This window comes from Sabethes cyaneus, chromosome 3, assembly GCF_943734655.1.
Source record: "Sabethes cyaneus chromosome 3, idSabCyanKW18_F2, whole genome shotgun sequence".
In the NCBI taxonomy this organism is placed as follows: Eukaryota; Metazoa; Arthropoda; class Insecta; order Diptera; family Culicidae; genus Sabethes; species Sabethes cyaneus.
Window position 1 is genome coordinate 102329970 of NC_071355.1, and position 25622 is coordinate 102355591.

At 37.3% G+C, this 25622-nt stretch overlaps 1 protein-coding gene across 3 annotated transcripts in view; it reads left to right on the forward strand.

Annotated features, from left to right (window-relative positions):
* Positions 1 to 2740: 2740 nt before the first annotated feature.
* LOC128739959 (atrial natriuretic peptide receptor 1) overlaps positions 2741 to 25622 on the forward strand; it is an 89524-nt gene continuing 66642 nt past the window's right edge. For all 3 annotated transcript variants that reach the window (XM_053835463.1, XM_053835464.1, XM_053835465.1), the window contains exon 1: positions 2741 to 3209. Coding sequence is in view for 1 of the 3 variants with exons in the window: in XM_053835465.1 (XP_053691440.1) it covers positions 3170 to 3209 (40 nt within the window). In the remaining 2 variants the exon portion in view is untranslated. The remainder of the gene's footprint in view (positions 3210 to 25622) is intronic.

A 25622-nucleotide genomic window follows, 5' to 3' on the forward strand; every position in this document is an offset into this window, starting at 1 on the left:
TAGGACATTTATGCGTATATTCATTTTTTTTTTTAATCCATGTGTGGACTCATTACTGCGACCAGTATAGTTGATCTATTGTAATATCGCCCGGGTGTTTGCTGTATGACCTGCACTGCATTTCTTTTTGCTATAATCGCTATTGAGTGAGCGATATGCTTATTAAATTTATGCGTGCTTGTGTGTATTGGGGTTTACCCTTCCTTCAAAGCTTGATCTACTTTACCCACTTATTCCTCGCTGCCAGCACTATCCCATATTACAGCCGTCCCTGGCGAGGACTCATTCGTACCTCTGACCAGTACACTTAACTATAGGAGGGACATTTGCACTGTCAGGAGGCTTCAGTGGGTAAATATAGAATTCAGCACGAAGGAAGGGTAAATTGGAGGGGCCTGAGAATAAACCCATGCTAAAGTCACTTTGACATCGAATGGCTTGATTCTACTAAGATTCGAACCCACGACCACTCACTTGTCAAAGCAGACTCGGTAACCTTGCGGCTACGGGGCCCCCGAATGCGTATATTCATAGCAAAAGCATTAAAAATCGCAAGTCGGATTATCATTTGCATATTCAAGTCAAAAGAAACTCATACAAATCTTTAAATTCGTTCAATTTCCAAAAAATATTGCCTGTTGCAAGTTACCTCGTTTAAGGGGTTACCAGTAACAAATTATTTAAAAAATTCTACAACAGTCAATATTGATCGCATATTTTTTCTCAATATGTGAAATTGTTCTATGCTAGACCTAATAACTTTGTATTAATTAAATGTCCTCAAATGTACTACAGATAAATTTTCACTTGCACTCATAGTTGAGAACTGTTGCAAGTTACCCCGTTTGACGGTACATATTTGGAATTGAAACTAGACCCAAAATTGGACTTGAAATCGGTGTTGAAATTAAGCATGAAATCAGAATTGATTTTGAATTTGTAATTGAGTTTTAGTTAGACTAAAAACTAAACTCCCCTTCCCTATCCCCCCTCACATTCCTTCTCTTTCCCCTCCATTCGAAAATTCTTCATTACGTTCCACTACCGTCCCTTCATCAATTATAGAACCACTGTTTCAAAAATAAAAAAATACAATTAATTTACTTAACACAAAAATTGAAAACTGCGCACTTCTGGATTACAAAAATTGTTTTGTTTTACATAAAATTTTATTGAAAATGTGGGGCACGTGCTCCAGTATGTCCCACTCTTGGTACGCCAGTGACCATACCATCTGGTAGGTTTTTTGTTTGCAAAATCCCCTATAATGTTTTGATTGTAATAATCGCAAATTGTTGATGCAATGTGATACATCAAACGAGGAATATTTCCACCGATTATCTCATGTGATTTTATCTCCACTTATTAACAACGCCGAAGTTATTTGAGTTATACTTCTAGAAGTAACTATAATAAACGATGGTATTGATAATACATAGCAAGCAACGAAATGATAGATTTTATGAGAAGTATTTCAGCTATTTTGTCACTCTCCAACCGAATTATGTATCAAGTAACTATCGCTAGCAAACCCGTTAAGTTATTGACATACTTGCTAAGTTGCCACAAATATACTCCAGTAACACTTAAATGTCAATGCCATCACTAATCATCCAACCAAAATGTTCGCCAAAATGCCGTGTAAAAACCGTACACTTACTCTGTAGAAACCCTCCTATTTTAGACCTTGATTAATGGCAATCCTGTCGTGTCGAATGTTAATTTGTCTTTAAAATATATTACATATAAAAAGGATCAGTTACGAACTGATCCAAACTAGCCAATTGAGTTAATATGTAAATGGAAATCTTAGTGTAATAGCACTAATATAACATCAATAGTCACAACAGAAAAAACAAATAAATAACACCAATAGTTAAATCACAAATCCCAAAATAGCTGATTAGCAAATAAGTTGTGTTTCGAGAAAGATTCAAAAGCGACAAATTTCCGCGAGAATAGAATGTTTTCCACGAAGTAAACTGTAGGTATATTTGGCAGAAACGTGGCCCGTAGTATTCATTCCAAATCATTCATAACTTGAGTCCGGTGGCATGTGTCACTACAGAGAAAAGAGTTTTTCCACAACAATCAACGACGTTTCTGGCAATTTCATAGCATAATATTACTCCAGTAGCTCCCCAATCTTCTTTATTCAAACATGGAAAAGCACCAAAACAATCCCGAACGAACCAAAAATCCCTCGCTTGAAGCCTATTTTAGCGTGAAAACTGTCTGAGCATGTGAAGTAACCAGAGGATCGTATAACGATGGTAAAAAGAGAAAATGCCAAGCGTCTGCTCTATCTACTTCCTCTTTCTCTCAATTTTATATTATTCCAGAACCGTTTCCAGTGGTGTCATTTCAGACTATAATTAACTAAGATAAATCAGGTACTGGAACTAATACAAAACAAATAGTGATTAAGATATAGAGCTGAGCCGGAATGGCTCATCTAATCAAATGTAGTGTCTCAGAGAGACGTGTGATAAACTTTGCCAATACGATAGATTTAAAAATAAATACTACATAATTAGCTCATGCGACTTTGGCAGCACTGCGCTACACAAGCAATCAGCGACAGAACATGATTCGCCACCGGGTTGGGTGGGTTCGAAGCGTTCGAAGCTCCCCGATATGACAACAGTTGCTCCCTCCCACAGGCTGCGGAGCGAATCGTGAAGAGGGTTTAGTAAACGCGGTTTAGTCGGCGGTGACGGATAACGTTCACGTTCACGGCGTTCAGTCGTCTCTAGGATCTGACACAGACCGGTTGATTTAATTTCATGAGTGAGTTGTTACTAGGCTTTGCGCGTTGCAGTTTGACCAGTCCGTTAATCTGCCGAAAATTCGGTTAATTGGGACAACCCGGTTTAGTATGATGGCAAGCAATAGCTTTGACTCAAGCTACTAGCCTAAAAGCAATAATAAATAAAGTTCAGTTTTATCTGCGAAAGTGGGGGTGTAATACTAATGATTGGGCAAACATTAAATAAGTGATTTTTGAATAAATAATAGTGTTTTTGTGCGTTCGTTTCTAGAAGAGTGTTTACTAACATGGCTGATCATATATTAAATGCTATCATGTGTCATTCGCCACGTTTGAAGTGGAAAACAGTTAACAGATCTGTTGTTAGCAGAATCGAGTTTGTTTAGAAATTGTGTGAAGATGATAAATCACTATTGCGCCAGTACTATGGAATTCCAAAGTAAGTATTGTCCACAATTATGCCCAATGTGACCGTTTTCGCGGATTCTAGCTCGTCGTAATACCGGTTGATTTTTGTACCATATTTAAATCATCCAACAAATGCATCATTTCAACGAATACTGCATCTTATATTGTAAGTTGAAAGTTGTTAGTTGAAAAACTTGTTTTTTTCAATATTTACATACAGATACGTTTTTCACACTGACGGTTTGCAATTTAGAACTGTTAGATAAAATTCATGGCAGAAATTCAAAGCATGGCGAATTTTCAGTACTTTATTCTCCTAGTGCACATGCACTATTATCCATAGTAGGAACGTGCGGCCGTGTTTATTGTTTACTGAGTTTTTTTGAGATTGTAGATAATTTAAGATATATTTTCTGATTGAAATTTGTTTCAAAATATGTTTCAGCACGCATAGACCCTCTCGATACAATTATGATCGTTAGCTTAAGCAATTTTGTATATCGTAGCGTATAGCACATTTTGTCTCTTGAAAACCACAGGAGAGATACTGTTAACTAATATACGGTTACATTTTCGTTTACTGAGTCGATGAGGCTTGGGATTTAACTATGTTCGGAACATAATACTGTTCCAGGCATGGTAAGCCCAGTTTATTTGTAGCATATTATAATAGTGGGACAACTATCTGTAGAGTGGAACAGTACACTGTAAGACGTGAGGTTTGGCACCCCTACTTCAAAATAAAAAATACAAAAATTGCAAAAAAAATGTTGGCCATTTTCTGTTTAAGGATAATCTAATACAAATGCTGGCCGCGACTACCCCGATCATCTCCGTAATGACTCGTGTAATATCCGTTTAGACGAGAAACTTTATGCAATCTCACAAAACCTCGTTTAGATGTGTAATTTATTGGTCCAAAATGAGAGAATAATTGCCTACCAAAAACATGTCTCAATTAGTTTATTATTTCGCTTGATGTATGACAAGTAGCACCGTCTTGCTGAAACCATATATCGACCAAATGTAATGTTTACAATGAGGGCAAGAAAAGTCCGTAATCATCCGCCACTAGCGGAGTCCATTGACAGTAATTTGGAGGTCTTTACGCAATGATAATAAATAGACAGTTTACGAGGAAAGACGTGTGTGATTATATTAGTTAAAACCCCGATTTAATCCACCTGTTGGTGAAAGGAACCTTTGTTATACCATTAGATTGTTCATTTGAGATAGAATTCGACACGTCTTCGAAACAGACTTTTTGATAAAACTATGGTTATCTAAGTTATCTAAGGGAGGACACTACACTGGAAAATCCAGAAACTCGTTTGTTTTCAAGAGATGTTTACCTTCGGAAATGCTGAGCCCAAAGAACTTTTCAATACGTGGTATCGTTGAAAATTTACAATAAAAACTGAGGGATCACCGGAAGGGGAAGGGCATCGCTGTACAATACATCATTTAAACATTGTGACGTAGTTGCCGAGTGCTTCGATTGCTTTTACTGTATGATACACGCGAGGTACCAATACGCCTTGGTCGCCTTGGTTATCATTGATCTTTACGGACCAATGTAGCCGCCGGCCCCCCCAACTAAACAGTGCAGTTGCTTTTATATTGTCTGATGCTGTTCAGCACACAAATTTTGTGTGTAGACATCCATTCAACCAGGAATGAACTTCGTCGCTGAACAGAATATTTCGGTAAAAAGCGGTCCTTCTTCAAATTGATCTAATCATAAAAATTTCTATACGATGACAATGGTTATACGGTTTTGGACTAAGATTCTTACTCATACGAAATATTCCAGTCACACAATTTGTGCACTGTAGCTTGACTATTTTCCTTACTACAGCCCGGACTCGATTATCCGGTGTCGACTTTTATTTTCAGCCCGGATAACCGAATCACATTTTTGCTACTAAAATTTTTTTGGGTGTTATGTTTTTTGACTTGTAAGTGTCATAAATCTATTTCTTGTATTGATTAATCTCCCCTAAAGTAGGAAAATTCCTTTCTTATGATTTTTGTCACTGATGAATATTATTTTTAGTACAAATTTTTTTTGTATGCCATGTTTTTTTTACTTTTAAGTATCATAAATGTTTTCTATTGTTGAATAATTTACCCTAAAGTTAGAAAATTCCTTTCTTTGATTTTTTTCACTGCTGATGGTGATGATGGTAGATCTTGATGGTGATCAGGGATGCCAGGTGATTTTTTGAAAAGTCTTCACGAATCAAGGAAAAATGTCTTCATTTGTCTTCCTTCGGCTTTCCGCCCATTTAAATTGCATGGTGAAGACATGTCTTCACATGTCTTCAAGTGAAGACATTTCACTTTTTTGCAACAAAAATGTCTTCAAAATGAAGACATGTCTTCACTTCTGGCATCTCTGATGGTGATGATGGTAATGGTGATGATTTTGATAATGATGATGATGATGATTTTGCTGATGATGATTATTTTGATGATGATGATGATGTTGATTATGATGATAATGATGATGATGATGATCATAATGATGATGATCATTATTATGATGATTTTGATGATGATCATGATTATGATGATTTTGATGATGATGATGATGATGATTTTGTTAAGGATGATGATTATTTTGGTGATGATGATGATGATGATGATGATGAATTATCAATCATACCGCGCAACAATTTAAAAATTAAAAATTGATACCATTTTCTGTATTACTCGCTGATAAAAATATATAGGAAAGGAATTTTATACCTTTAGGGAAGTGAATCAGTGTTGGTCATATTGGGTCATATTGCTGTTGGGCATATGTAATATTCTTGTATAGTCTGTATCTTACTGACTATTTAGAATTGACTATTTTAAACTGAGCTACTGACTATTTAGAAAGTTGCAGTCTTCGGGATGGTTGTTCAAATGACTGTCATCTCGGAGATGGCACTGAAAATAGTGCAGAATTGCCTCACTACGTGGCGCTACCGTATATGCAATAATACTGTACAGTCTGTAACTAACGCTACTGATTACCTAGAAAGTTGTGTTCTTCGAGAAGTTTATTCAACTGACAGTCACCTTCAAGATGGTATAGAAAATAGTTCAGAATTTTCTCATCGGTCGGCGCTAGCGTATATGCGTATACGTGGTATATCACATGAGTAACCAAAAATATTACTTTCTTCGGGAAATTGTTTAAGTAATAGCAGCCTTGCAGATAGTATGGACAATAGTATAGAATTGTCTCACTACGTGGCATCAGTGTACATGTAATATACTTGAGTGGGCTGTATCTTGCGCTGCTGACTCTCTAGAATGTTGCGGTGTTCGGAAATGTTATTCAGGTGACTTTCATTTTTAAAATGATTTAGAGAATAGTTCATATTTTTTCTACGGGCGGCGCTAATTTATGATATATACCTTTTTGTAGTTGCCTTAAGTCATGATCTTAAGGCGGAAGAACAAAAACTTCATAAAATATTTGTAATGGCCTAACTTCAGAACGGCTGGCCCTAAGAAAAAAGTTTATATGATATAATTTGTTCAACATTATGCGCAGAATTTGATTTTGTTTAAATTTTACAAAAAAAGGAAAATTTGGATATTTTTGAAAAATTTGTCAGATTAAAAAAAGCTGAAAGAGTGTACATCAATAGCTCTTCGCCAGATTTTAGAACATGTTTTAAGCTACCTTTAATAAAAATGAGACAAATCTGAGGGGACATATTTTGAGATAATTCACAATTTATGATTTTTATTATGATTTTGCAAAATTTTTGTATTTTTTCCGAAAATACACTTAATTTCCAACAACTTTTCCGTTGACGTCATTTTTGATAAAAAAGTAATTTTCGAGATATATCTTGAAAAATATCATTTATAAATACGCCCTTTCGAAAAGTTACTCTTGACGAAAACAATTATGTTTCATGGAAAATGAATGGTTGCGTGGCAAAATTTCATTCCAATAAAAAATATTCGAGATCAACCGTTTTGTTAGTTAAGCTGGAATAGCTCGTATAGTGCACTTACACCCCTTTCCTTCCAAGCGAAAACCAATTTTTATTTTGCTAATTTTTTTCATGTTTCGAAAAACGTTATTAAACGGTAAAATTTTGACGTGAATTTTCTAGCATGCATAAAACCATGCTCAAAGTATCGTTTCCTATGATTATCTCGATTTTTTCAATTTTGTCACTTACACCCTTTTCCTTCTGACCCCCTCTATATAAGATGGTATAACAAAGGTTCCTTTCACCACTAGGTGGATTAAATCGGGGTTTTTCAACAAGCAATATAATTGATAGTTTCAATTTATCGGTTGAACTCCTAGTAGTCGATGGTGTATCCAGTTTAACACACTTGAGTAGGTGCATAATGTTTTGTTTTGATTTTATTATCAGTTTACTTAAATTTAAAATCATTCACTCAGATGGTTTTTCCACTCAGAAAACAGTATATAGAGACGATTTTATTTCCTTGCACATTCGCGTTTGCGAGCTTTACTATTCAAATAGCTAACTTTTCTCAGTTAAAATAAAATTAAAACTATTAGCTCAAATCTGGTGATATTAGATGTGTCCTAATGTTAAAACATTACCATAACGTCGATATAATTGAAATTAATCTCATTTCCACTGAAGCTGTGCTGTAAAACATGTATTACCTGTTCCTATATATCCCATTCATTTATATATATTCCAATATATTGCCCCTTTCATGACTATTTAGACTACTGTGATAATCATTTAATGCAACGTACCGCATTTTGCACTGTTAATGTGACACAATAGTGGCTTTTAGTTTGATCTACTAATGAGTTTGACTTCTTTTTCCTTCTTCCCCTTCTTTTTCACTTCATTTCCTTTGAGCGAAATCGTGTGCGAGATTCGACTGTGATAATTGTGTAAATCGGAGTAGTTTAAATAGGGGCAAATGTCGCAATATAATACAATTACAAATTGTAATGACCGATAGATGGAATTAAATAGTTTGATGCGCAAACCGTAATATTAGGCGGTTTAAACCCAAATGAATTCTGGACTTGTTCATGGAAGCTTTGACAGCAATTCAATTATAACCCATGCTAATCAGGATCAACTAGGTTAATGAACGAATTTAGTATTTGGAATTATAATATTGATAGAAGCGCAACGACAGTTTAATCCAGCATTCGGTAGCATCAGACTTGTGTACAGTGTACTTAACAGCAATCGAAAACTTACTGCTCCACATTAATTTACATATTTATATACTAAATGCTACGTAACAGCTAATCAAAAAATTGTGATTTTCAACTTGGATAACATTTAAGTGTGTAACACAGTAACAGTCTCGAGTTTCCCAGTAGTACATATGTTAATTAACCAATTTTGTAGACTCTGCTCTTACATAAACCTCCCACCAGTATTGTATCCAGTAACCGTGCCGACAGGGATGAAAGTAGTCGTGTGTGTGATTCTGATAAAGTGAACGGTTTTACACAGTTGTCAGTCGGTATACGAGCAATAAAGCGAAATAACATGAATGTTTCCTATAGGTATATAAATGACTACAGCTGAGAGCTGTAACGGTCTTTTAAAGTTGATTAACTTCCAAAACTTAAAAAATATTTTAAGACGTGCTTCGGTATTGCATTATTCAACGTTAAACTATAAGATATAAGGTAACAGATCAATTTCTGGACAAATGTAAACTACGACACTTGCCTTGGAAGTTTTGATTTCCATATAATTTATTTCTGTTACTATTGGAGTAAATTCAAGCTGTAAGCCAAAGATTTCCTTTTAATATGCGAATTGCAAGAAATTATGTTGAAATAAACGTATTTGTGAAAACACCAGAATAAGATAATCAAGGATAGTGGATAAAGCATGTTTTCATTTTTTTTATTTACATCGTTCCAGTCGGACTGTCCTGGTTTTGGGCGGGTAAATTATTTAGAATGAATATAACAGCCTTTTATGCTGTTATATGAAGGTAGTATATAATTCATTGGAATTTGTTGTCGTTAAATATCAAGACCCAAACAATTCCTGGAAAAGATCTGAATTGAAAGGAAACTGTTCGGCGTTGCTAAACTTTCGCCGCATTTCATAACCGCAGTGCTAACGAAAATTTGGCATGGGGTTGGAAAGAGTGAATTTGGTATTGTATGTTGAAAAATTTAAAGTAGCATGTATCTTGTATCTTGTAGCCTCCCAGTTGGCCTCGAGGTACGATGCTGGTCTAATAAGCCAGCCATCGTATATTCGAATCTCAGCTGGGAGAGGCTATTAGTGTCAATAGGATCATAGCATCTGCCCCGCAATTGCCCTGTACTCTAACAGCTGGCCGCGAAATCTGTCGAATAAAAACAGAAGGTCAAGTTTCGATAACGGAATGTAGCTTCACTTTGCTTTGTATGTATATTGGTATTGCAAGTATAAATTGTAAATGGTTTAAAGTCCAAATCATGCCTTTCTTTGATTGAAAGTATAGAGTATATTCAGTAACTGTTTTGTTTAAACAGATATGTTTCGCTAACTATGGTTGTTTTAAATGCTGTACCTATCGTCTTGAAGAGACATAATTTAAACATGTTTTATATTAATCACTTGTAGACATAACCATTTCTACTATCTATCTGAACATTGATTACTATTTACGGATTTATTTGATGCAGTTATGTAATTTGCATATAAACTATTTTTTCGCTGCTTACAATCTTCAAATAACTCTAGTAGGTATCATCACAAAAACATGGGCTAATATCTACATTTAAATTTTTAATGATAACTTCGTTTTTTGTATAAAAAAGGGCTTTTCATCATTCAATTCGTAATTAAAATACAAATAATACGGTTTATATAGTAGTATATAATTGAGTACGAAGGAATTTTGAATATGTTTCACAAATTTTTTTATTTAACATTTTCACAATATTGTTTAAACAGAATTCATACTCCTTTTGCTTCTACTAGATCGTTTATAAACCCAAAAGTACTTATTTTTGATTCTACAGTTTTTTTTTCGATAGAAACTAGCAATTATTCGAAATAACAAACCTTATTGTTGAACTAAAAAGTCAAACAGTTAGAATCAAAAAAATATCTGGGTTAGCCTTCAGTCTACAATATTTTTTGTTGAATTTATACAGAATTTTTTTGCATTTACAATTTTTTTTCTGCGTGTAGAAAAAAAATATAAATGTAAAATGTTCAATATAAGTCACACGTATTTTAGTATGCACGGCCAGTACTGCAAAACACCAGGACGGTTCTTCATCAAATATGTCATACATGTTCCTTAACATAAGGAAATCAATACAGGAGGTTGATTAATTTCGGATGGCTATGGAAAAAAATCTACAGAAAATAATTCATTGGAACGGAACTAAAATCTTAAGTCAAGCCTTTTACAAAAATGCTTCGACATCCTGTCAGGCAGCCTTACAATTGTCCAGAACCTCAGCTATGGCAGATGAAAAGATGGCTATCGGCATGTTCTTTAGCTCTTTCGTGGCTTTGGCGATTTTGGCAACGAAATTCTTGGAATAGATCCTCCGTTTGAGGTTTGCCCAAAACTTTTCTATCGGTCACAATTGCGAGATGTGGGAAGGGTTGCCGGTCTTCGGTACGATTTTTATCTTCAGCCGGTTCGTCCCTTCCAGTGATCCCTTGTCATGATGGGTCGAGGCTAGGCCAGACCAAAAGACCACACCTTCGCATGATACTTCTTGATGAAAGCGGCAACTTTCGATAGACACTTCGTACCTGTATGTTTCCCCGTTCACCGCGAGCCCTGAAGAAAAAAGAAAAGAGGCTTGGACATTCCCTTCGTCGCGTCAATCACAAAAGGATTTTCTTAGGAACTTGGTGTAAAAGATATTTGAAGTCATTGCTTCCCTCCCAGCGGGGGGCATAAAGTACCCAATCCCCTGCCAGTGGGTGTCGTCCAGCGTGAAGTAGGTCTCGTCATCCTTTACCACGATATCATACTTCACCGTAAAGATGTTTTTCAGCAGCACCTTCAACCACTTCTCCTGGGTGATTGCCTGCTGCTGAGAAACGGTCGGCCTCGACTGACGCTTCCGCATAAAAAGGTTCATTTTAGCCAGCTACTTATTCACCATTTGGCTGGTTTCTTCAACCTCCCGGCCCAAGGCCCGGAACAATGCGGCCACCTTGCTCTTTACTTTGGGCTTCATCTTCAGTTTCTACTACACTTTACGGTTGCCCAGCACCTTCGGGCAGCCAGAACTAGGCTTCCGTTCGACGCTCTCGCCGTTCTCTTCAGACCGGAGAGAATGTTACAAATGTCGAATCGGTTGTATTCGGTGTACACGAAGTGCCTCAAGATGTCCAACTTCTTCGCTCCGGCGTGTGGTTGGCAGTACGAGCTAAGCGTCGAGTATAGTTGCTTGACTGTTTTCGCGAGAACTGTTGCAAATCAACTGATAACACTGTCCATTTTTCCGGGCACAACAGGCGATCATAGGTGGATTCACCACCAAGGTAATCGCACGAAAAACCGCCTAAATCAGTCCATATTTCTAGTGCATTCAAGCGTATTAGTTCCTTGATTTTTATATAAAATTAATTTACATCACGGCATACGAAGATCTTATGGTTGCAATAATATACACTGTGGTGCAAAATTGATCGGACACAGACATAATTTTATTAAAGTAAATAATAAAAAGCAGTTATTAACTTTTTCTAACAGGTTAATAGTTCGTATTTATTTATTTGCATCGTGGCTCAACAAATTAGTTTTATTTTTGTTTTTTTTTGTGTGTGGATATTATCACTATGACCAGCATTTTGATCTATTGTGATCTTATCCAGGTATTGTTCCGCACTTCGTTGTTATTGCAGTATCGCTATAGAGTGAGCGATCTGCTTATTATCCGTGCTTAAAGTGTCGGTGTGTTTTCACCCCTTTTTCCCTCTACGCTTCTTACTACTTTTCAACCAATCTAGCTTTAGAGCCAGGAAGTACGGAGACTAGTTATAATTTGTCCTTGGACAAGAGGCTTCATTCGCACCTCGAGCTAGTATCATTCTTATAACCAGCCCGGGCTAAAGGCTTCATGGTCAGTAAAGCAGAGTTCAGCACAGAGTGAGGGTGTGTATGTGTGTATGTATGTGTTCCTTACTACTTATGAATTACCAATCTCGTTCCTAGAACCTGGAAGCGGAACAAGCTATAATTTGCTCTTGAACAAGAGGCTTCATTCGCACCTCAAGCAAGTACCACTCTTATAACTTGCCCTGGCAAGAGGCTTTCATTGTTAGTAAATGCAGAATAAACCCATGCTAAAGTCACTTAACATCGAATGGCCTGATTCTACTAAGATTTGAACCCACCACCACTCGCTTGTCAAGGCAGACTCGGTAACCTTGTGGCTACAGGGCCCCCTAACAAATTAGCTTAAAAGGCGGTAACAATTTTATAACAAACAATAAAAAATTAAGCAAACAATGAATCGCATCGAACAGTTCAATCGAGCAGTACAGTCGAACAATCAAATCGAGCAGCCTAGTCAACCAGTCCAGTTGAGCAGTCTACTCGATCAGTTGAGCAATCGAGTAGTCCAGTCCAGCAGTCGACCAGTGAGGTGACTGAGAATAGAACCGACTGCTACGAAAGCATGACATCCTGTCAGGGACCTGTTTTTAGTTACCGATAAGTCTCTTATGATGTCCTGTCAGAGACCGGGTTAGGCTACAGACAAGCCTCTTATATATACAGATGTAAATTATTGTTTGTTGATTGTTAATATCACAAGTCGCTGCGCAAAAACTATTAATATCATAACTAATCACCAGTAAATATGTGATTGCAATCATCCTGCTAGCTTTTTTATATGTATATTTAGGTTATATATCCAACAAAATTGTATCCGACGTGCAAAATCCGCTTATCCATTTCATTTTGGAGGCTATTTACACGCTGAGGAATAGTAGGTATTCCTATATAGTAAAAACCGACTTAGCGCGTCTTTGTGTCGAAAATCGTATGCTTGTCAGCTACTATCATTATAAACGACAGAATATCAACTTGTGTGCGATCTATTGGGCTTTAATCACAATTCCGAATTTTTTAAGAGATATTTACGATAATTTTCGTACAATGATATATGGATTCAACTCTTGTTGTACAATATAATGAAACAAACTTGCATTTAAAACGTATCTAATGATAAAAATAAAAAAAAGCAAAAGGTCCCGTGGTTTAACGAGTGTAAATCGTTTGACCAGCTTGTCACTGTCAAACGACAGCCAAGAAGCGGTACGAATAGAAAAATAAAAAATCACAAAACAGATAAAAAAGTAGGTATTAGCCATTATTGGAAAAAGTTTTCAACTTTCACTTCAACATGTTTAAACGTGAAACACATCAGCGAAAACCCAAAAAAGCAACGTTTATTACATGCCGCCAAACAACAGCATTACTTTGGTCAGATTTAGTCTCATGTCACTGCGCCAAATCAGTCCTGAAGCGGTATGAAGCATAAGAGAAGGTTAAGCGAAAACTTTTCAAAACTTAAAGGCCGAAAAAAAAATTATTGCATGAAAAGACCTATTGTATGATAGTGGATCGAGTTCGATACTAGGTATTGGTGTATTTTTTATGTGTGTAAAAAGTACTGTGAGACACCGCACCACAGTGTCAATCGAGAAAATTTTCAACCCGAAAAAAACGAGGATAGGAAATCCAACAAATTGGTATTACCGTGATAGGTAAATACAGAATCACGAGAACATAAATATATGCTGCATTATAAACGGATGTATGATAGATCTTATAAAACAAATTATGTACTATTTCCGTGAAAACCATCTCCAATAGTTTGGCAATGATAAAATTTTGGTATTCGAAATTTAACGAGCACAGATTTTAGGTACTAATATTTCAGCGTGATTCGCGACTACGAAGCTTCGGCTTCCCCGATCACTTTTACACCAGCAACACTTCCCGTATGTGAAAGTGAATGAAAAATTGTTAAAAATTATTCTGTTTCTTGCAACCTTTAAAGCTCTGTCAAATACTTATCCTTGCTTTATTCATAGACTAAACTATTGAAGGTGGTAGCACATTACTTTCCTATTTGAGAATAGGAACAGGGGAACGGGTTACGAGTCGTTCAATTAAACCAGGTTCACAGAAAAGAACGCTCAGGCGAACGGTTCTCGAAAATGAACCACGGTTCTTTGAACGTACCGAAGGTAACGCGAATTTTGGTTCGCAAATCGTAATCTTTCGAGTAGTTCACGAACTTTCAACTTAGCGAACAGGTGAACCGTGAACGTTAAGCACGAGTCGCTCAAAAGACTCCACGCGTACAGCGTGAATGCTGAGTCTTAAGGCTCGCGCAGAATTAGTACTTTATGGTAGCGGTTGCGTAGATTTGACAGATTATCTGTCAAATTGTATGGGCGAACTGTCAGATTAACGCAAACGCAACCGTAAAGTACCAATTTACACTAATGTTGTTAACTTTAGCACTGCCTCAAATACATCGGTACACTTTCCTTAAATTGATACATTTTAATGTTTCTTTCAGAATTTCTGACAATTATTTTCAGTATTTTCTGTATTTAAGAATCGTTAGGATATTACAATCATAAAAGTCACAATATATCGTAATAGAATACATATATATTCTATAAATATATCGAATATTTACATGCACGCATTTGTCAACTTTTGAGCATTTTGCATTTTAATCACGTACCAATCCAAGAATCGATTAATCCAAATCGGTACAGCTAGTTCTACGCTAATGATAAAAATATGCGAATGCTGAAAATAGTAAAAGGTTGTACAAAATATCTAATGGGTTCTATTACCTCCATTTGAAGATCTGATTGCGTTGGTTCCTATGTCTGTCTTTGATCGTCCGTTCTGCTGGCTACCGGAATCAAACCATGGTTATATAAAATAGGAATGTTAGAGGTTTTTTCTTGCTCTTTCGTACCATGTTAACGTGTAGAAATATAAAGCAATAAAACAAATTTACTAACCGAGACGGCCATGTTCGGTGTCATTCGGGGCAGTGCTTATCGCTTCACCTAAATGCTTACGATTGCAGTGGAATTGAAAACCTGCCTCCTATTTTTAGTTCCATCTGTGGTACTGATAGAGGATAGTGAATTTAAAATATTTATGACTAATGAATTAGGGAAGCGAATTCGGTTATCCTCTGCTGATTTGACGCTTTGGGTACGGTTAGCAAGCAGCCAAAAATAGAAGTGACGATCAAGCGGAATAGTTTATGTTTTAGGATTGGTCTGCAAAAACACACTTTTTAACAAATAATCAGATTTGAACGTAGTCAGAAAAACTAAAAATGGAATTGTCTTACCCATATAAAAACCTGTTTTCATCCAACGTGCGGTGTGATCCGGGTTTCCTCATGTAATAAAAATTTTTATTAGATAGTAGAGGTGGTCGGATTTTATATTTTGCAAATCCAAACCTAAATGATTTAAAAAATAATAAATTTGAATCAAACCTGAATGTTTCAATAAAAGTTTTACACCTAAGATAGAAAATTTAATACTAAAATTAATAATTAACGTATTAATTCCATTTCTTATTCATTTGCCATTTATCAAGAGCAACAGTCTTGTTTGCAGCCTTTGGGAACCTGTCTTTTAAAAAGTATTGTATCTTTTTGAAAGCCTAAATTCGGTCAAATACTATATGTATTGAAAAAAAATTTTGTGGCCGATCGTACCAAAACTTTTGTACGTACAGCAACCATCAGGTTGATGGAATGGGATTTATAGGATTTTCGAACAAAATCTAAATCACCTTCGTAACCTTCATTTAATAAATTTCTGTTGTTCTTTTGATTAAAAAAATCACTTTATCACAAATCACATATATTTTTGAACCACATTGTACTTTTCAGAGGTCACACGATCTTCGGTAACGATTTCTGGAGTTTTCTTTAAAATTCGCAACATTGTGTTTAAGTGTACTTATCCTGGTCAAAATTACATGTTACTCTATCCTACCAGACAGGCATAAAGTAAGTTCAAAGCTTTTCAATTAATAATTTTGACTCACATGCATAGTATAGTTTCTATGTTGTTTTTTAGTTTAAACTGACCATTTTTGTAGCCACCCTATATTCACCGGTTAGATGATTTGCTGATTCGTTTTTTAGTTTGATTAGGTCTAACGGATTGAACTTCTATCAGTATAAAGTGATTGAAATATTTTTGAGATACCGGTTTATCTGGATTTTAACAGCGCTGTGACACCTGTTTGCAACTCTGCTAAACAACATTTTACTGAAGCATCTTCCTGAAAGGCTTTAGTTAGCACCTTTCAGTAATGTTAAATATATGCATATAAGAGTAGCATAAAAAAGAGTAGCGTAAAGCACGTGCATTTAGTTTTTCGGGCTTACTGTCTAATTTGGTTGTTAAATTATTAATATAGCTTTTTGCAAGCAACAGACCATGAATGATGTTACCATAAAAGCGTTGATTTATGCACGCACAGTGCATACAAGTGTGAATTGTATTTTAGGCTCAAAGTTAATGTTTAGTATAATGCGACAAACTATATCTAATACTTAACTCAGGTTGTCTTATAATTTATAGTGTATTGTTAATCGCGTATGATAAGCAACATTAATTCAGCAATTTCCGATTTCAAAAATATTAAAACCAGTAACGGAGATACAGCTCTCCTGAAAAACAAATATTTTTTACTTTAAAGCTAAGAACAGTACAGAATCACATATGTGACACCAACATTACTTTCCAAATGTTAACGAAATGTAGATAGATGAAATATGTTCTGGTTTTCTATCGAAATTGATTTTCCGTTACTCGTAGGTCCTTAATTTTTGATTCCATTGAACTTCTGTATATTTTTTTCCAATTAAATGTACTGCAGTTTCAGTTAAAACCATAGTAAATTCATTTCACTTATTACTATTTAAATAATTAGTACCCTTTTAATACCTCCATTTATCTACAAGTATGTGAATGCTTAATTTTTTTGGAATATTTTGGTTCGTAATAAGTCATATTTATCAATTGAAGTTATAAGCATATGACATATTTTGGATATTTTCAATTAGTAATTTTTAAATTGTTATGTCATATATCATCGATGAACAGTTCCACTGTATTTTCATCATGTGAGCTTCCATCATCTTGCAAAGGTTAATTGATTCGATGTCCAAACCGCTAACTCAGTACCGTGAAATTATACAACTGTCTTTCATTCATGGTAGTGTTGGTTTTACCGAGGAGTCCGCCTGGTTTTTCCATGCAAAACTCAAAACGAATGTGGTCGAACGTAGGAATTGAATATGAAAAATATTTTAAATTTTGAAAACACTGTATGATACGACTAAAATTCGTGTTTATTTATTCAATCTAATTCAATTAGAATATAATGGTTAAAAAGTACATGATGTTAATAAAGAGCAAAACGTTATATGCCACTCTGGGGAAACCTTTTGCTGCCATGTGATCCCAGCAAAACTTCCGAACACACAACACGAGGCAGCGGAAGTCTTCTGTCCTATTAAAAACGAGCTTGATTATACGAATTTATTCCCAAAATAATCGGTGCAAATTCGCACGGGTGATGTATTGAATGGTTTTCATCTCCCCGCAGTATTTCCAGCCTGGGCCTATCGTTCTACAATACTACAATATCTTGACAAAGAGTTTCTCTAACAAGAAGCTCTGAGCTAAATGCAACGAACTAGAAACAAACCAGCAGCAGTGGTGTGTTAGAAGCAACGCCGGAAGGCCAAGTAGAAAGTATCGTTTGCTTTTGTTATATTGAATTGCTAAAAGCCAGCAGTGATCTTGTATTCATGAATTTAATCACGTTGTTTCTTATTTCGCTTGAATAATATTTTCTTTTATAGCAGAAATAATCATTTCGAATTAAAACAAACTGTAGAAAGTATTTATTACCTCGGAGCATCCAGGTGGCAAAATACAGCTTGATTTTTCAAAAATTGGTTTAACTTATGTGATGTTATTTTAATGTGTCTACTTTACTATAAAAAATATCTCTCAATATATCTCAAATCTGAAAAAATGTAATGAAAAAATTAACGTTTTTTGCCGTAGAACTACGTCTTACGTGAAGCCAAATACGTACCTTTAAATCGCTTCATTTCGACATATTTTATTTGTAAAAATAGTTATTGAAATAGTTGCTATAGTTAATCTCCAGAACCACCTCTAAAGAATGGTATCTTGCATTGAGCACGGTATTAATATGCTAAATCATTCTAAACATACTAAATCAAGCCTAAAAATTGCGTTAATATATTGTATTATCTTATAATTGATCGTGGAGTTAAGCGAAATGATAGTTTTAGACAAAATGTCGGCTTTTCAATCACAAAACATCGGTTGTTTGTATAAATTGTTCATAAAATATAAAATATTCATTAGCGAGAAAAAATCTTCGATACACTTTATATTATATTAGTCGGTGCTAAATCAGTCCGAACCAAGTCACAAAATTAAATAAACTGTGTAACTTGCGTGTAACTTTGCAAATATTTGTGTGTAGTCAAATATAAGTACACAAGTACACACGTCAGAACACACGACGACTGGCAGACCGGCAGACCAGCATCGTACCTCGAAGCTAACTGGGCGGTTAAATATACGTACACAATGGTGCTAAATTTGATCTCGATGATTGCTCACCGCCATTTTATTATCGATTTGAATCTCCACAATTGGTATTTCTCCCTTATACTATTCACACGCGAAGAATTGCCGACGCAATGAATGTATTTTACAAAAATGGATTCTAAATAGCATTGCTTGATCAAGATTAAAATGGTATCCGAGTTGCACATTTTAACTTAATTGGGTTGTCATCCTAGAACATAGCCTGATGAATAAAATGTCTCTAATTCACTGGGTGGGCTACCGGTCACCAATTCCTTGGACACAGTGTACTCTCCATCAGATCTCTCTCCACCTTTGTACTTTCCTATCCAAGTTTTATATGTCGTTCACTTTACTCTTACTCTTTTATTAACTTCCGCATAATAAGCTGCCGTCCGCCGAACTTTACACTTCCGCTTTTTGTTGGTGTCTGACTCGCCAGTTTTCGAATTCGAAGACATTTTTAACCCGATACCAAATAATTGATTGAACAAAAATTTGATACTTATCACACCGCCGCTCGTGAAGATCATAAGAAACATGGATTTATGCTCAAACAAACGGATGTTTGCAACCCAAACTAAAACAAGTTCATGAAACTAATTTTGTCTGGAAATAAACTTTGAAAGAAATGATGTAGGAAATCTCAAGGATTTAAAAACTGTCAATTTTCATAAAATGACGTTTGAGGAGTTTTTCAAACAAACGATTTAAATGCCCATACGAGTCACATACGAAATTCGTTTTGAGTGGAAATTATGAGAATGTGTTGAGAACCGATTACTCGACATTTTAGCATTTTAGCATTGTAACATTCTGACCATCTTTTGACACCAAGAATTAAGAGCCAATAAATTTTGGTTTACCTGACAAGCGTTTATCTGGATGCTAGCAATTTCATCAAAGCCTCTGACAAAGTTTCACATGCCTTCACGCTTGTTAAAATAAGATGCTGTCTTATTAAACCCATCGCTCAGCCTTTGTTAATGTTAACCGATCTTCTAGTCTAGTTTCATGATACTATCGAATGTTCCTCAGGGCAGCTATCTCGGGCCCTTTTATTTGATTATTTTGTTCTGCTTATCAACGACCGGTCAGTCTACTGCAGTTCATCAGATAGGATGTTATGTTTGCGTAGCGAGAATCGCTGCTCCCTTTCTAACTGCTTAAACTACAACTAAATACATGTGCACCAAAACTACAGCTGGTGCGACCACTCTTTTATCCAGGGCAGAATTTGATTTGCTGTGGGTCCGAAAAAGAAGGGTTATGCAGGCGCTAAAAACGTAACAATATTCGTGATACAACGATTTATAGATGTCAATACCCTGCTTTGAATACCTCCAGTGGGTTTTTAGGCAAATTTCGAAATTACCGCGGTTTTTTACGAGAATTTACGCGGTCAGCAAGATATTTGCATCAATCGATTAGAAATTCTTCTAGGAGTATTTCGTTTGATAAATAAAGAAAATTGCTAATATGTAAGAAGGTGGAAACAATGTTGCAAATTTTCATCACGATGAAGGTTCATCACCTGCTCATCAGCGATTTAAATCTTATCAACTGGCAACTCTAACGTATCCTGATTGTTCGCGATGAATCACCGACGCAAAAACTGGTGAGCAAAATATGAATCGATTACGCTCGAAAATACTCGCTCGGTATCTCTGCCTCACACTCATCGCTAATCATCGTTAATCGCTGGCATCCAACCGAGAATGTATTTCGCGATGAAACGTAAACAAATTTTTTTTGGCAAATTACAAAAAAAAATATTGCTCGTGCAAATATAAAACGTTATTCGTATCACATATAATGATTATGAACTTGTCAAACGTCAACATATACTTGCAACGCCATACACAACCAATAACTTCAAGCGGCATACGGACAATCAAAATGGTTTCAAGATTTAGTTTCAATGAAATGCAAACCTGGTGCAATATTATTATTATTAATTGGTGCCTCGAAGGTTCAATGCTTTGAAAAATAATACATCTTCTGCTTGTGTGACTAACGATGAAGGCTGATAATAAAAATATCGTCGGCTACTGTTCAAAATTTGATCCTGGTGCTTGTCATTGTCACGAAAAAAAAGATTTATGCTGCACTCAACGTGAATGTTGAAAAATTATGAATAGCATGTTAAAATACTTTTATGAGATTAAAAGTCTTCTGGGTGTAGAAGAACGTTAATGTTTTGAAGTGCATTTATGTATTATGTCGCAAAAATGAATATTGCTAGTATCTCAGGTGCTAATAGTCGAACTGAAAAACCAACATAAGTGTTAGGTACAAGTTTTTTTGACGGTATAATTCAATATCCGATAGCGCTTTTGCCTGTTTTCCAAAATTGATAAACCATCGCTACTCATCGTGATGAGTCAAAATGCGAGGTATTCGTTTTTGATTGGCATCACTAGCGAACAAATCATATTGCATGAAAAAGAGTGAGTGGTAATTCGCTTTTCTCTCACTCTCATTAAATAATTCTCAGCTAGAAAAGCATTGCCAGAGAATTTGACGCTATGGAATCACCTTTGAGTGTGTTTCAAACCGAATCAGTACTTTTATCGATGAATAGCAACATTGGGTGGAAATTCCCCATACATTTTCCTTACCATTTCCAAACTCCAAGGCATCGCTGCAAACGTTGACAGGGAAAAAATTATCATGTAAAAGCAGCATTTCGTCAAGAATGGAGCATTCAGAATTTGGCATTTGCCGAATAAGGTCTACATTATTGTCTTGTCTCATCACTACTGCCTTTACTTACTTACAAAAAATCGATTGATATCGATATTAGCTTTTTATGCGTTATAAACGAATAAAAGGCAAATATACCTTTTATTGCAATAACACTTATAATCTTTATTAGTCAGGTAAAACCAAAGTTGTTCCTTTTTTATCTAAGTCCCATCCCTTTACCCATCAGTGGTAATACGGCTTAAATATCGTTGCTGGAAAGGCATCGGTACAAACTGCACATTTAATTATACTAATCATGCGCTTGAAAGGATGGAGGTTGACCAATCATCGCATATAGGCTGTACCCATGTCTAAGCCTAAGTCAAAAACTAAATCCATGTTCAAGCAGGCTTCATTTTCAGTTTTTTGCTCAGTAGATGCTTATTTGATTGCAGCACCTCAACGAAACAGAATTCGAAAAAGTAGTGTAAACGGCAATTGTAGATTTACTTATTATCTACATTGTTGTTGAAGAAAGTATAGTTCTATCTTTTGTATTTACGACGCTATGGGCCTTGTGCACTTTGTACGTATGCAGTCCCTCTCGGTTCTTGGCTCTCTGAACGAAAGACTTGGACGAAATCAACTTTTCGGCCACATCCCTGACCGAAGCATTGGAATTCAGCATAAACGTTTTCACGACACGCTTGTGATCCTGATCACAAATAGAACATCCAATCTGACCGCATTTCTCCTTCCGTTCGATGCTCAGAGTTTCGTAGTAACGTTTAATCACACGACCCACCGTTAACTTTACGATTCCGAGTTGTTTTCTGATGTCCCGATGAGAGAGTTGAGGATTTTCCAGGTGCTTACGCAAAATCAATTCGCAACGTTGCTTTTCGGCTGACGCCATTTTTTACAATTTTCGAAAAACTGACAGCGATAAAAATACAGTGTAAACAATACACTCTAAGCTACTTCTACCCAAATTTTCAAGAGCAAATACCCAATGGGTAATTTTCTACAGTATTTTTTCCGTGATGCAATTTGATATGGGACACCCTTGATTCGTACAATTTTATGATATTACTAGCTGATTGCCCCATCTTACTCAGAGCCCCTTTGTCACTCAGTCACTTGTATATCTGTTTTTGTAACGAAAACTCTCATAATGCAAGAAAACCCTTTTTTTTTTCATTTGAATATGTCTACTGCCTTTATCAGTTCCTCTCGGTACGGTCTTCTTCTCGGTAATCTCTCTAAATCAACACAAAGCCATTTTTACGTTTTTGAATCTCCCTCTTTTTAATGGCCACCCTATTCCCCCTTTCAGAAATAAAACCGCTTGTACAATAGCACTTGCGTTCCAAATGCACCCCTTTACCCATTTGAACCTTTCTCTTCCCTTGTAGCAGACCGTGTCCATCTTTTGTCAACCCCTGGTGCTGATTCTTTTATGCCAGAAAACATGTGTTTGACAAACGACGTTTGATGAAGAACAGTCCAGAAGTTCCGGAGCTATGGCGGTTTATTTATCATATATTCCTCCTCGGTGGAGCCCCCCTCTTTTCCCAAAGTCAGTTGCATAACTGCAATCGGTTTAAATGCAAGAGAAATACAACCTATTTAATTATTTAGAGTTCTGTCCCCCTTGTTATAGATTGTTCCCTTTTGTCAACTTCCCAGTACTGATTCCCTAAAGTCAAGGAACATGTGTGCCAAGTTGGATGAAGAATTGTCCAGACATTTTGGAGTTATTGCCTCCCATTGTTATGAACACCCCCCCTCCCTTTTGTCAACCCCCGGTGTTCTGATTCCCTAATGGCAAGGAACATTTGTGCCAAATTTGATGAAGAACCGTTCAAGTATTTCGGAGGCCTCCCCCCATGCTATGAATCCCCAGCCCCCATCCCCTCTTCTTGTCAACCCTTCAGTGCTAATTCCCTTGTGTCAAGGAACATGTATGCCAAGTTTGGTAAAGAACCGTCCAGGCATTTCGGAATTTTGACCTCCTCCCATTTACGAGCCCCTCCCCTCTTGCCAACCTCCCTAATGCTGATTCCCTAATATCAAGGAATATGTGTGGATATCGGTTAAGGCGTTTTGGAGTTATGGTGCAACAGACATACAACACATACAAACATACAAACATACTCACGCTCACTGTTATATATATATATATATATATATATATATATATATATATATATATATATATATATATATATATATATATATATATATATATTACGAGTTGGGAAATCTGCTGAGCGCCTTAGAAGATACGGTACTATCAGACACCTGAGAAGATACCTCAGGGAGTGGGGTTTAGGTATCCCGACCCCCCTAATGGGGCGTGAGGATCCCGACCCACTAAAACCCTACTCGAGTCTCCAGCCTCAATCCCCCCTGGCACCACCTTATCGGTATTATTTCAGGGAGGGGCTATTGTGCTTAATGCACTCGCTTAGATAACTACTGGACTATGGTAGTTAGGCTGTTTATTCGCCGTTGGCAAGATGGCATCCACCGTAGATTTGCCTTTTCGGAAGCCGAATTGGTTCCTTGACAGACCGTTTGTACCCTCAGTGTACTGTACGAGTCTGTTAAGGATAACCCTTTCCAGCACCTTGCCGGCAGTATCGGCAGACAGATCGGCCTATATGACGAGGGGATACCCGGAGGTTTTCCCGGCTTCGGCAATAGGACCAGATTCTGTCGTTTCCATCTGTCCGGGAAGTTGCCAGCTTCCAGGCATCTACTCATTACTGCCCCGAATAATTCGGGAGCCTCCAGAATAGCCGCTTTAAGGGCCATATTCGGGATTCCGTCTGGTCCCGGTGCCTTGCTCACCTTTAGGGATTTAGCAATCTCAATGAGTTCCTCGTTCGTAACCGTTACTTCCTCCCCGACCTCTAAACCACCGTCGCCCACGTTACTTTGGATGTTCGGCACGGAGACCGACCATCCTACGCTATGGTCTGAGATACTGGAACGTCGGCCGTGGGACGACTCAGCGGCCTGAGGCCAGGGCCTTGGCTCGTGGCGCGGAAAGAGGCCCTCAATGATCCGCTCCAGCATCTCTGGCGATCTCTCTGCGGGTGCCATCACGCCCTTGGCCTTTGCCATTACGATCCTGTAGGCATCACCCCACGGGTTCGCATTGGCACTGGCACATAACCTTTCAAAGCAGGCTCGCTTGCTAGCTATTATCCCACTCTTAAGCGCTGCGCGTGCAGCAACTAGTGCTACTCGACATTCTGCTCTGCCCTCGTCCGAACGAGCTCTTTGCATAATTCTCCTTGCACGAAAGCAGGCTCCGCGGAGTTCCGCAATTTCTTCTGTCCACCAGTAAACCGGTGACCTACCATACCTAGGTCGGCTTTTCCTAGGCATGGTGGCGTCACACGCTCGCGACAGCACCTCAACCAAATGATCAGCGTTCGGATCGGGCATATCGCGATCACCGCACTCTCTTCGGATCGCTTCCACAAATACTTCAGGATCGAAGTATGATGTCTTCCACCCACGGGTGGTTGGAGTGTTGGCTCTACCCGCCGCCTGCCGCCTCGTTATCTGACCAACACCATAGCGGACCGCCTGATGGTCACTGTGAGTGTAGCCATTGTCTACCCTCCAGTCTCCTATCAGACCAGGGCTGTCGAATGTCACGTCGATAATAGACTCTGCACCATTCCTGCTGAAGGTACTTGTGGTGCCGACGTTGGCCAGGTCTACGTTGAGCTTTGCCAGAGCCTCAAGCAGAATCCAACCCCTATGGTTCGTGCGACGACTTCCCCACTCAACCGCCCAAGCGTTAAAGTCGCCCGCCACAACCACCGGCCTTAGACCAGTCAGCGCAACTGATACTTGGTCTACCATCCGCGTAAACCGCTCGATCGACCAACTCGGCGGAGCATAACAGCTGCAGTAGAACTCCGATACTCCGCACATCCGCGCCAAGACCCTTCAGCTGCTCATCCCCTCTCATGGCCTTCAAAACTTCTGTATAGCTCAGCCCCTCAGTTTTGAGGATAAGGGTATCGCCTTTGCTCCTCTTTTTTCTGGCCACTTTCGGTGGAGTTCGATCCTCCTCTTTCTTC